The sequence below is a fragment of the Podarcis cretensis genome, assembly GCF_951804945.1.
Source record: "Podarcis cretensis genome assembly, chromosome: 13".
In the NCBI taxonomy this organism is placed as follows: Eukaryota; Metazoa; Chordata; class Lepidosauria; order Squamata; family Lacertidae; genus Podarcis; species Podarcis cretensis.
In genome coordinates, this window is record NC_137182.1 from 16343278 (window position 1) to 16356726 (window position 13449).

At 44.8% G+C, this 13449-nt stretch overlaps 1 protein-coding gene across 3 annotated transcripts in view; it reads right to left on the bottom strand.

The window, feature by feature from the left end:
• Window positions 1-13449, bottom strand: part of MYO1D (myosin ID) — a 176849-nt gene that overhangs the window by 96129 nt on the left and 67271 nt on the right. For all 3 annotated transcript variants that reach the window (XR_013832410.1, XM_079949361.1, XM_079949362.1), the window contains exons 15-16: window positions 12439-12605; window positions 9170-9377 (exon numbers count right to left, since the gene is read on the bottom strand). Coding sequence is in view for 2 of the 3 variants with exons in the window: in XM_079949361.1 (XP_079805487.1) it covers window positions 9170-9377; window positions 12439-12605 (375 nt within the window). In the remaining variant the exon portion in view is untranslated. The remainder of the gene's footprint in view (window positions 1-9169; window positions 9378-12438; window positions 12606-13449) is intronic.

The following is a 13449-nucleotide window of genomic DNA, read 5'->3' on the forward strand; positions in this document are numbered from 1 at the left end:
ACTGACTGTCAAAGGACAATTCCTTCCCTTCCCCAAAATTGTCTCTGTGTGTGGTGGTGGGGGGGGGGATGAACTGTATTCATGACAAACACATTTCACTTTAAAATATGCAAATAAAGAGCACAGCCCCATCTGTTTCAATGTGTGACATGCATCATTATTTCTCAAAATATGGTTCTGAAGGTGGTAAAATTGTGGGGCGGGGGGAGGAGGGAGGAGGCATGTGGGAGAGAAGTACAAGAGTTCCACTCTACCCAGTATGGTAAGAAAAAAAGAGACAAGTTCAAGGAAACGACAGCAGTGAGATGCTTTCCAGGATCTGAAGTGGCTTCCATTCTAACACCTACCATAATGCATCATTAAAAAGGCAGCTTATTTAAAAGATTGATAAAAACCGAAGAGCAAACACTCCCCGCTGCAGCCTAAATTATGAGTGCTGTGCAAGGAGTGACAGTGAAGAGTCAAGCAAAGGGACCAGGCCCTCCCACAGTACTGTCAACTTGACAAGCCTGTGGAAAAGGCAGGCAGTCTACAATAAAAAATAAAAATCACAGGATCCAAAGCACACAAGACTGGTACATGGCCAAAGCTTCCAAATAAGGATCAGGCTCTAGACGTTGATCGTAATTTGGAGTTAAGAACCATGTCAGGGGATTTTAAAAGTTTTAATACTTTATCGTGGGGAGTGTTTCATTGGGACTGCAGCATGTGAAGATGGAAGATGAAACCTCCTTTTCCAAGCTGTAATCCTGATGAGAAGCACTCATCAAACCCACAAGAAGCCTGAGATAAAAGGCTCCTGTGGGTGCCAATGAAAATTTAATGCCTCCTATTACATTTTTAAAATTCCCTGACATGGTTTTTGACTATGCATTTAGTGCGACATGGTTTTGACCCCGAGGAGCCAAGCGGTATGTGCTTGAGTTTCATGAAAATAACTTCCGAGGCATGCCATGATCCAACAGTATGGCTGCAACCCAACGTACATTGACCTGGAACTGTTTCACTGAGCTCAGTGTCACGGACTCCCAATGAATATGCATGGGCTTGTGCTAATGAAATGATGACCTTGAACCCACTTCAAAATCTGTAGCTACTGTGAAGTCAGCAGAAGTCTTGGACTTGCACTACACAGAAGTGTTCGAAGAATTGCTCTGAAGATGAGTCAGTAAGCAATGCCTGTAACAACGTTGTTGGACTTAGGAGAACTTCCAAACTCCGAAACCAAGCGAAAACAAAAAGAAAGATCCTGCCTAGGAAAGCTGGCATCTTCACTGAAGCCTTTCAAGAATGGACGTTCATCTGTTAGGAGTGCTTCAATTAGGATGCCCTGTCTTTGGTGTTGTGCAGGATGTCAGAACTTAACATCTGAAAGACCATCACCTACGAACCACACTTTTGAAAGGGGAGAGGGAAGAAGACCACCCCCTTTTTAGTAACTACTGTATTAGTCCTCGCAAACTGGATGGTTTGGCTCAGGAGAAAGATATGCTGCAGCATAACACTACCACCAGCAGTGCTCAATATCCACAATGGGAAATAAATCTAATAACACCTTGCCAACAAAGGTCCGTGTAGCTAAAGCTATGGTTTTCCAAGTAGTGATGTATGGAAGTGAGAGCTGGACCATAAAGAAGGCTGATTGCTGAAGAATTGATGCTTTTGAATTATGGTGTTGGAGGAGACTCTTGAGAGTCCCATGGACTGCAAGAAGATCAAACCTATCCATTCTTAAGGAAATCAGCCCCGAGTGCTCACTGGAAGGACAGATCCTGAAACTGAGGCTCCAATACTTTGGCCACCTCATGAGAAGAGAAGACTCTCTGGAAAAGACCCTGATGTTGGGAAAGATGGAGGGCACAAGGAGAATGGGACAACAGAGGATGAGATGGTTGGACAGTGTTCTCGAAGCTACCAGCATGAGTTTGACTAAACTGCGGGAGGCAGTGGAAGACAGAAGTGCCTGGTGTGCTCTGGTCCATGGGGTCACGAAGAGTCAGACACGACTAAACGACTAAACAACAACAACAAGGTAACTTCTTGCTATACCTCAACTTTCCCCATCACAGTTGTTGGGGAATCAAGTGAATGAACCTTTCATAAAAGGGGGTTGGACAAGGTGTCAGGGAACTGACATCGGAGCGGGAGGAGGCAAGGCTCCAAAGCGATGCAGGAGAGGGGACCAGCAGGGGGAAGGAATTCAGCGTAACATCGGTAGAGAAGGGAGGGAGATGGAGCATTCGGAGAGAGGTCTCCAAGACCCTTCACCTGAGACCAGTGGGGAGAGCGCAGACATGCCTCTACCTTCCCCTTACTTGCGCAGACGAGTTCCGCGCAGGGAAAGTAGGAGGAGACTTGGTATCAAACAGCTCTTATGCTGGAAGAGGTTCAAGAAACGCCCACTGACGGATTCTGAGAGAGGTCTCCAAGACCCTTCACTCGAGACTAGTGGGGAGAGCGCAGACACGCCTCTACCTTCCCCTTACTTGCGCAGACGAGTTCCGCGCAGGGAAAGTAGGAGGAGACTTGGTGTCAAACAGCTCTTATGCTGGAAGAGGTTCAAGATACGCCCACTGACGGATTCTGCAAGTGACTGACCGGCCACGGAGTGTGGGCTGTCAGCCAAGGCATGGTTGGCTAGGCAACCTAATCAAAACTGAAGGCAACTTACGCACAAGTAACCCCCTTACAACCATTACACAAGGGTACCCTTATAACATTATTATGCTATTTTGCTTAGACCCCCCCATCACTGCAAGGCGTTAGTAGAGACTACCTCATAGGGGGCTTTTGTGTGGATAACCAGAATGATAGGACTATTTGCACCTTAAAGAGATCAACAATAAGCCACATTAAAAATTAACAAGGCTCTGGCTATGAACAGAACGCCAGATAGGATGGGGCCAGAGGAAACAAATCAAAAACATTCTTTTAGCATCTACTGTCCTTGTCAACAGAGGGGCATTGGCAGAAAAGAGAGGCAGGATGTCTGTATTTAGATTCCGCTCAGCAAGTTCCTCGCAACTCCAATTTCACTGGAAAAAGCATTTGTGTTAGCCCTTGAAGATTTCCTCCAACAGATCCTAAAACCCCAACCCAACAGATACACAGAAATTCCACGCCAAAACTGAGTAATTCATTCTGAAATTTAAATGCTAATAGTGCAACACAGAGACATGTTATGGTTGTACGAACCTTGCAAAAATATTTTCTTGCTTGCTACAGCACACGCACATGTGCCCTCTCCTACCAACCCTGCTTCACAGTCGCCTGAGCTGCTAGGCAAACAACATTTCACACTGTCAAAGCACAGCTGATCCTCCAGGCACCAAAACTGAAACTAGCAAGATAAATTCCACACCGGCACAAGCTTTGCTGTATGGCTTCCAGAGTGTTGCAAATGGGATCTGTTCTTCAGAGGTTGCTGTTGATATTGCAGCAGGAAAAAAATTCTGCCTCTAAGCTGCTGGGATCCAAAATTAGGTAAAAGAGCCCTTAGAGAGGGGCAAAATTCTGCAAAAATAGGTTCATTTTTATATTCAAAGTGGAAACTGATACAATTGATTCTCCTACTGTGCCTCACTAATTATGGAGTCAGAGACAATGCCTGTTCCCCTGCTCCATTTTTAATTAGCATTAGGGACACCACAGTTTGAGTCAGAAAAGTGGATATTGTATTGCTGCACACAGAATAAATGTGGTTCTGTGAAATTGATACTATACTCGGGGGGCAGGGCACATGCAACTTGGTTTACTCATTAAACTAGAGTTCTTCATATATCCAGACTTCAGTGTGCAATGAAGGTGCCTGTTAAACATACTGGTTTCCAAGTTTATGTGTGGCCCAAGCACTGGGCTAAAGGCAGGAATAAATGGCCTTTGCAATGCAGCAATGGGTGTTCAGAAACGTTGGAGGATTTTGGTTGAAGATCCCTACGTAATGGCATGTCAGGTATGTTAAATCAGATACAGAACAATTCCCATTTCTACTTCTTTCCACAACCCCAACACACAAGACAGGGAAATGCCTTCTAAATCAATGGCAAACCCCTTATATCATCCCTGATGTGGGTCACTGTGCAGAAGCCCTTCTCTGATTACAGCTGTTGGACTGTAATCTAATATGAAAATGCAGTCTTTTGTTAATAGTGGAAGCCTCCTATTCTTCTTTTTCTTTTTTTGGCAGCTCACCCATTCCTAGTATGTACAGCTTTAAGGGCATGTTGGGACAGAGAAAAGCAAAATATTAAATTATGACAAGTCAGCCGCAGCTTTTGTTCTCATCTCTTCTCCCCCATCTACTTATTTCCACCACCGCTGCCATGTTGCTATGGCAACAGCAGCTGCAGGGTCTTGATTGACAAGCCTCCTGAGAGGAATGTCTAGGGAAATAAAATGCCTCAAGGCAAAGGGGGGGGGGAATAGACGAGAGAAGAGGGTGGGGGGAAACACTGTCAGCTCACAATACTGGAAAAAGATGGCAGACACACAGCCCTTTCAACAAAAGGGACATTCCTGTGTGCCGGGCTGAAACATTAATAAGCCTGTCTTCTTGCACAACTGCATGGAGTCTAGCAGTTCAACCTTACAGATGCAACCAAACCTAATGCCTTTATAAAAGGATGTGCTGGCAGGGGGAACTAAGTGTGATGGTTTCTGATAGAAGCAAAGCTTGGCAGCGTCCTAAATGGCTTGAGTCTGCATTACAGGAACAGTCAACCCAAGGATGATCAGGGCGAAGAGGAAGGTGTTAGAAGCCTGATTTGAAGAGACACCATTACATTTGCTATTTAAGTCCTGCCGGCTCTTTTCAGAGGGAACGCTGAGATAACACTGCTTGTGTTTATTTTCATAGAGGTATCATACAGCTACTTGAAGCAAACCACTTATTAAATAGATAACTGGTGGAACATGAAGCAGATGGAGAATTCCACCTCTGAGCTTCCCCACCCCAATTGTTCATGACACTTTTGAATGGCAAGGGCAAAGAAAGCATACGCTGTTGCTCAACTGAGGCCAGGGCACCATCTGTACCCCCTTCCTTGAAACGTCCGGTTTGGCCATGGTGACAAATGCCCCGGCTACATCTCATTTGGATTAGAACAACATGCACACTCAACCTGGGGCTGCCTCCGAATAGTAAGAAGAGCCTGCTAGACCAGGTCATTGGCCCATCTAGACCAGCATTCTGTTCTTGCAGTAGCTAACTCACAAGCAGGATATAAGCGCAAAAACACTCTCCCCTCCTGTGGTTTCATAGAGTCAAAGAAGCGCAGAGTTTGAAGGAACCCTGAGGATTACCTGGTCCAACGCCCTGCAATGCAGAAATATTCAGATGTCCCATATGGGGACTGAACTCTAACCAACTCAAATACCCATAAAAGGACAAGCAACTACTGTATTTTTCGCTCCATAAGGCGCACCTGACCATAAGACGCAACTAGTTTTTAGAGGAGGAAAACAAGAAAAAAAATATATTTGGAATGAAACAGTGGCTGTATGATTTTTGTGGTTCATGCTGTGGCCACAGACATGTGACTTGACGGTGAGTTTGGGGTAGCCCAATGCAAAAATCCTGAGAATCCATGTGGATCCGTGCTTTGTAACCACGTTTTTGCGCCATTACATGATCTGCTTTTCACCCCTGGGCAATTCGGCTCCAGGGACCATGCATTCGCTCCATAAGACGCATAGGCATTTCCCCTTGCTTTTTAGGAAGGAAAAAGTGTGTCTTATGGAGCGAAAAATATGGTAGTATTCAGAAGCGTGACTGCCTCTGACCATGGGGGCACAGCACAGCCATCGTGGCTAGCAGAAACTAATAGCCATATCCTTCATGAATTTCTGCAAACCTCTTGTGAAGGGAGCCATCACTGCCTCTCGTGGGACCTAGTTCCGCAGTTTAACTGTGTGAAGAAGTCTTCAGAACAGCGTTCAGAAACTTCAGATGATACTCAAAGCCCTAAGTCCACCTTCCCCCAGTGTAGTGCCCTCCATGTGCTGAGCCAGAGTTACCATCCGCCCCAGGACAGCGCAGGCTGATGAAAGGGGTAGTCCAAAACATCAGGAGAGCATTCTCCTCAACATTGGAACATGACTTCTCATGCAAGAACCTGCCTAGTTTTAAGGTTCTCAGAAAATAATGGATTTCTGGGTCACACCAACACACATTTGGCAAGGATACCGGAAAGGGTCTTCTCAGTGGCTGCACCAGCGTTTTGAACTCACTTCTCAACCAGGCCTATTTAGTCTCTTCTCAGCTGGCTTTTCATTGGACAGTAGAAGCCTTCAAAATCGCTGAGGGGGATTCATTTTGCTTCTCTGTTTAAACCTGCTCTTGCATTTATTTATTGTTCTTTTAATTGTCATTTTACTTCATTTGCTTTTCTATTGCATTTGCATATTGTTACTCTTAGCTGCCTTGGACACTTGGCGCGGAAAGATTATACAGTGGAACCTCGGTTTTCGAACGTAATCCGTTCCGGAAGACCGTTTGACTTTGGGAAACCAAAAACTGAAAGCAGAAGCCTCAATTCAAAAGGGAAACTCAAAACGGAAGCCACATCGGACATTCGGGTTCTGAAAATCGTTTGAAAACTGGAGCATTTACTTCTGGGTTTTCAGCGTTCGGGAGCCGAAACATTTGAAAACTGAGCCATTCAAGAACTGAGGTTTGACTGTAAAGGTAAAGGGACCCCTGACCATTAGGTCCAGTCGTGACCGACTCTGGGGTTGCGGCACTCATCTCACTTTATTGGCCATTGGAGCCGGCGTACAGCAGCGCACAGATACGCCGTTTACCTTCCCGCCGGAGCGGTACCTATTCATCTACTTGCACTTTGACGTGCTGTCGAACTGCTAGGTTGGCAGGAGCTGGGACCGAGCAACGGGAGCTCACCCCGCCGCGGGGATTCGAACCGCCAACCTTCTGATCAGCAAGGCTTAGACTCTGTGATTTAACCCACAGCACCACCCATGTCCCTAGAGGTTTGACTGTAGATGCAAATAAATAAATAAACCCTCCAAGTTCCATTAAGCAGGGAGGCTGAACTATGACGTGCTTAGCCCCATCAGCAGAGTATTGTGAAGTACACAAAATATGAAAGATAGAGAAGGATGGACAGAAAGCAAGGTTGCCATGATCACCATCTATCTCTCTTGCATATTACAACAACCACAGCAACACAAGACTGCAAATCCAGAACCCTCCACAGACTCTCCAGTGAGCCAAGAGCAGTGCTTCATCCCATCAACAAGATTCTGTATCCCTCTCTCATTTTCCACAATCTCCCAAAAATTATTGCACCTCAGGACTGCAAGCAGTTTCTTCCAGTATTTTCTACAGTCACGTTTTGCACATAATGTGCAAGACGGAGACAGATTGGGGGAGGAACAAAAGCTTGTTCAGCGGGAAATAAAAAGGGGAGTTGCTAACTATTAAACATTCTGAAGAAGCACACAAAAGTGACACAGAAACTGAACTGCCTCATTTTTTTGTCTTATTTTTTATTTGAAGCTTAATCTTCATTTCTTCACTGGAAGCCTGCAAGGGCTCCATCTGCTGGAAAACAAGCAGCAGTCCTAAGCAGAAGCATGATGGAGCAAAAACTAGGCTAAGCTATATAGGTCTTTAAGGAATTATGTAATAACAATTCCAAAGCATTTCAAGCCAGGTAAGGCCTCTAATTACCTTTTCTTTCTTTCTTTCTTTCTTTCTTTTTTTAGAAAATCAAGTCCCTCCAAAGAAATCTATGGCATCACAAGGCCCATCACACTTCCATAAATCCCCTTTTCTGTTTACTTAATGTGCGCTGTAATGAATCAATATTCTAGCATTACATTAAAAATTCATTTCCTACTTCCTGCTGGTAGCAACAGTAAAAGGGGCAAGCTACTGCAAAGCAGCAACCATTTCCCTCTCTCACCCATTGGGACATTCTAGCAGTGGGGAAAGCTGTCATACAAGCAACAGCAAAAGGGATCATTTACAGAAATCAGTCCTGCCTTTGTCCTACAGAGATGCAAGCTGGAGTAACAACCGTTGATACTTTGTGAGTACTGCTATGCACAAAACAGAACATACCAGTGCTGATGTTTCTAGGCCTTCCGCTGCAAGAAATGTCGTTAATTTTATCCCTTATTCTGAGCAGATTTACGACGTTGTGTTTTATTATAATCACAGCGTAAAAGGGTTATTAAAAGCAATCATCACAAGTGTGCTTTTTTACTATTCCTATCTTTGGTTGTGGCTTGCACAAAAAGGCTACAAAGTTGGATTTACAAGGGATGCGGTTTATGTTTGAGACGACACGCTTTTCAAGCCCTCATTTCTGGTGTCCTCTGTTAGAAAATACGGCCCCAGATGGATGCCCTGGAACTTTTATGCCCAATCTCGTCCCTCTCTGTCTTGCTCCAAAATGCCATCCCTGCCTTGTCCATTCCTCTTGTACCATAACCAGCTTTCTAATTGGATTAAAGGTAAGCAAAGGTCAATAATCGTTTTAAAGTTACAACATACTAACTGCTTATTGCTGCAAATCAGGTTTGCACAGGTCTTCTTAGTTAGCCCAGTTTATTTAAAAGTGCCCAGTTCCCCTGTGCTGAATTCGGATTTTGATGGCTAATTCGACAAACCAACTCCCGTATTTTTTGCTCTATAAGACTCACTTTTTCCCTCCTAAAAAGTAAGGGGAAATGTGTGTGCGTCTTATGGAGCGAATGCAGGCTGCGCAGCTATCCCAGAAGCCAGAACAGCAAGAGGGATTGCTGCTTTCACTGCGCAGCGATCCTTCTTCCTGTTCTGGCTTCTGAGATTCAGAATTATTTTTTTTCTTGTTTTCCTCCTCCAAAAACTAGGTGCGTCTTGTGGTCTGGTACGTCTTATAGAGCGAAAAATACGGTAATTACCTGACACAAGACTTGTAGCCCTTGGAAAACTTTGGAGGCTAGTGTTTGAACTGCTTCTCTAATGCATATCGTGGGAAATGGATTTGCATTAACAGCCGACTCCAAAATGGAACTGGAACCCTTTCCCTGCAAATCAGGTTCAGCGTAAAGATTAAGCTAACAGTGCACTGGGAATCTGCCACAGGCCATACTGCCACCTTTAATAAGCCCGCAGTGGCTAGAGCTGGGTTATTTTAGAGCAGCTTTTGCTACTGCCTCTCACCTTCTGTAGGAAGAGAACAACCCACACAAGCATCTTGGCGTGTAGTTCTTCCAATGTAAAGAGTGTCCGAGGCGTGCGGATGAAAATCTTGGTCTTGCCGTAGGCCACGTCGTGTTGGAACCCACAGTGCTCAATCAGTTTTTTCACAGCCTCCTTGTCCGATGGGAGCTTGTGATTTGGCCAAGTAAATTCAGGGATTATCTTGTACCTGCAAACCAGAATTTTAAAAGAAAGCACTGTTGGGAGTTGTGTTTGCCATCTCTGCTCACTCCCAGACTCATCAGTATCATGGTAAAGGGCTACTTTACTTTAAAGGTCAGCACCAACACTTTGAATTGTGCCCAGAAACATACTGGGAGCCAGTATGTACCTTCGTACCAAGGGACCGCCTCTCCCGGTATGCCTGAAGGAGAGCCTCAAGGTCCATAAATAGCAACACCCTAGTGGTCCCGGGCCCTAAGGAAGTTAGATTAGCTTCAACCAGAGCCAGGGCCTTTTCAACTCTGGCTCCGGCCTGGTGGAACGCTCTGCCTCATGAGACCAGGGCCCTGCAGGATCTTATTTCTTTCCGCAGGGCCTGTAAGTTGTTCCACCTGGCCTTTGGCTTGGAGCCAATTTGATTCCCTCCCCCTCTTTCTTTTCCTTTCTCCTCCTGCGATGAGGTTTCAATATTTTAATGTTGTATTTTAATTTTGTTTTTAAGTTGTATTCATTCAATTTGTTTTTATTATTGCTTGTTAGCCGCCCTGAGCCCGGTCTTGGCTGGGGAGGGCGGGGTATAAATAAAAATTATTATTATTATTATTATTATTATTATTATTATTATTATTATTCCTAGGGCATCGCCAGCATGACCTCAACAAATGCGATGGGACTTTATCTTTTTCCACTTCACATGGAAAGGAATTGCAAATGCAGATAATGGAATCAGTGACCTGTGCAGGCTTCAGTCGAACTGGGTTTGAACTGGTTTATGTTCCACGGAGTGTCATCTTACTGTTTGACAGATCATTTGAATGGCCTATTTGACTACCAAGCTTGAAGGATGTTCCAGTTTTGCAGAATGAAACTCCAGATAAATACGCTCAATGGGTTAGAGTAACTCAGTTGATAAGAGGGTGGGGTCTGGATCAAGCAGAATTATTCATATCTGCCAAGGACTCTTGGGACTGAACAAGGACCTTCACCAGCCTAGCAAGTCAACAGGCATTGTTGGTGTTTAAGTCAGAGGCCTTTTCAGGCACAGAAAGCAAGAAGAGGTTCAACAATTGGCAAATCTTCTGCCCTTGCCTGCTCGAGAACAATATCTTCCAGCAGTTGTCTCCTGGAGCCAAAAGACAGAGAATTCACAGCTGGCTTTGAGTATAGTTGTCCATATGGCCCAAGAATGCTTTACAAAATCCTAGCCAAAGACAGGAAAGGGCTGCCTATAATAAAAATCATTTTTTTTATTTATACCCCGCCCATCTGGCGGGGTTTCCCCAGCCACTCTGAGCGGCTCCCAACAGAATAAAAACAGAATATAACATCAACCATTAAAAACTTCCCTAAACAGGGTTGCCTTCAGATATCTTCTAAAAGGCAGATAGTTGTTTATTTTCTTGACATCTGACGGGAGGGCGTTCCACGGGGTGGGCGCCACTACCAAGAAGGCCCTCTGCCTGGTTCCCTGTAACCTCACTTCTCGCAGGGAGGGAACTGCCAGAAGACCCTCAGAATTGGACGTCAGTATCTGGGCTGAATGAGGGGGGTGGAGATGTTCCTTCAGGTATACTGGGCCGAGACGATTTAGGGCTTTAAAGGTCAGCACCAACACTTTGAATTGTGCCCGGAGACATACTGGGAGCCAATGTAGGTCTTTCAGGACCAGTGTTATGTGGTCTCGGCAGCCACTCCCCAAGTTAAAGCAGAAGCACACTACAAGGCAGCCCTGCTCTCCCATCTGAATTTCTTTGCTCAAGCTTTAACAGCTTATCACCAGCATAAATAGCAGCATTCAGTGTCCAAGGTGACCTCGGTATCTCTTTGGAATTAAAGAAGCTGCAACTCACATATTCAGTCATACAGAAAGGTGCTTTGCCGAAAATGGCGTATAGCTTTGCACCGGAGTGTGCGCTTGGGAGCATGCATGCGCATCCATTTTCATTTAGATCTGCTGAGGAGCTCCTGCTCTGCCACAGGGAGCCCATGGCGTAAATATCTGATATATTCAGACAGCCAAACTCTTGCTCTCGGTTCCAGCTCTCTGCTTGCTAACCGCGGATGGGGAAAATATTTCTTGGGAGAAAAGATGTAGTGGGAGAACCGCACAACTTCTGAACATCGAATTTATCTTACAGGGATGATACCAAGCTGCTCTCTAAGAAACCAAAGCTATGACCACAAAACTACATGCAAAATATTTTAAAGCAGAGGTGTTAAAGGTGGGGAACCAATGGCCCTCTAGATACTGGTGAATTAGAACTCCCACCAGCCCCAGCAAGCATGGCAGATGGCATGGGATGATGAGTTGATGTTCAGCAACATCTGGAAGGCCAAAGGTTCCCCATGCCTCTATTAAAGGTCTACAAAACTAGCCTGGTGAAACTATTCTCATTAATGCCAACAGAAATCCCTATATGTGTAAATGTGTGCTATTTTTTTGGCAAAGGGTGTTTAAGGAGATAACAGAAATCATTGGGTTAAAGCTGGCTGAAAGTCCAGAGGTAGCATTATTATCCATTTACGATGGGGGTGGAAGGTTCGAAGGCAGTGAAGGACTTGCTCACAGATTTATTGACAGCTGCACAAGTTATTATAGCGAGGAAGTGGAAGGGGCAAGCAGAATATAAAATGGAAGAATGGTATGAAGAGGTGTGGGATATAGCTATTAATGATAAATTAACATGTGCTATTAAGGTAAGATGGGGAATATGCAGGAGAAATGATTTTGAGGAGATATGGAAGGCGTTTGTAGAATTTGTATTGTTAAAACGGAAAGGGGTCAAACCATCGCAAGAGGTTTTGAAATTTTGGGAGGTTGGATAGTTACAATGGAATGGTCTCGGGGTGGGGTGCACATTTTTATTCTTATTTATTTATGATTATTACTTTGTAAAATTTTTTTGAAAGAAAGAAATAAATCCCTATACAAGTTAGTTTATTCTCCAAAATAAAGCAGGGGGTATATAAAGCCAGTACCACTCAACACGATACATTTCAGTCATTTCTGCCAAGCCTCTAGATGGTCCCCAAACATCTGAAGGCTAGTCAGTTTTATCTTTCCTTACCTGTGAAGGAATTTCTCATATGTTTGACGATAGGCGAAACCTGCTCTTCGGACCCTGACGTTTTCCAGGAGTCCAAGGTATTCCACCTGATGCCTGCAACGCTCCTCATCAAACAGCTGTGGCGACTTTTTGTCATTAGGCTTAATGCAGCGGACATAGTATGGTTCCTAGTGGGAGGCAGTGAGGAACACAACAATTTTAGTGCTAAGAGCCAAGGCGCAAGGGCAGGGCAGTGCAAATGTAATACTCCAAATCGGATAATCGTTGCAAAGAAAACAAGCCAGAGAATTGCATGCTCCTCTTCCTCCATGTTGGTCCTAAACATGGTTAGGGCTAACCACAATTCAAAGTGTTGGTGTTGACCTTTAAAGCCCTAAATGACCTCGGCCCAGTATACCTGAAGGAGCGTCTCCACCCCATCGTTCAGCCCGGACACTGAGGTCCAGCTCCGAGGGCCTTCTGGCGGTTCCCTCCCTGCGAGAATGAGGTTACAGGGAATCAGGCAGAGGGCCTTCTTGGTAGTGGCTCCCACCCTGTGGAACGCCCTTCCACCAGATGTCAAAGAGAAAAACAACTACTAGACTTTTAGAAGACATCTGAAGGCATCTGTTTAGGGAAATGTTTAACATTTGACATTTTATTGTGCTTTTAATTTTCTGTTGGGGGCCGCCCAGAGTGGCTGGGGAAACCCAGCCAGATGGGTGGGATATAAATAAAAAATTATTATAATATTATTATTACCCCAACCTGATGTCCTCCAGGTGTTTTAGACTGCAACTCCCATCAGCCCTGAGCACTGGCCATGCCAGTTGGGCTGATGGGTGCTGGAATCCAACAGCATCTGTAAGTTGCTAACTTGGGGAAGGCCAAGTTATCCAAATGAAAAAGTAAGCATTGCCTGGAAATGATTGTATTAAGGGTTGCTTCAACAATTTTTATTTATTTTTTTAAAAAGCATTCAGAGGTTTGCTATGGCAAGTGTTTGACAAACGACATGCTACACATTTCATG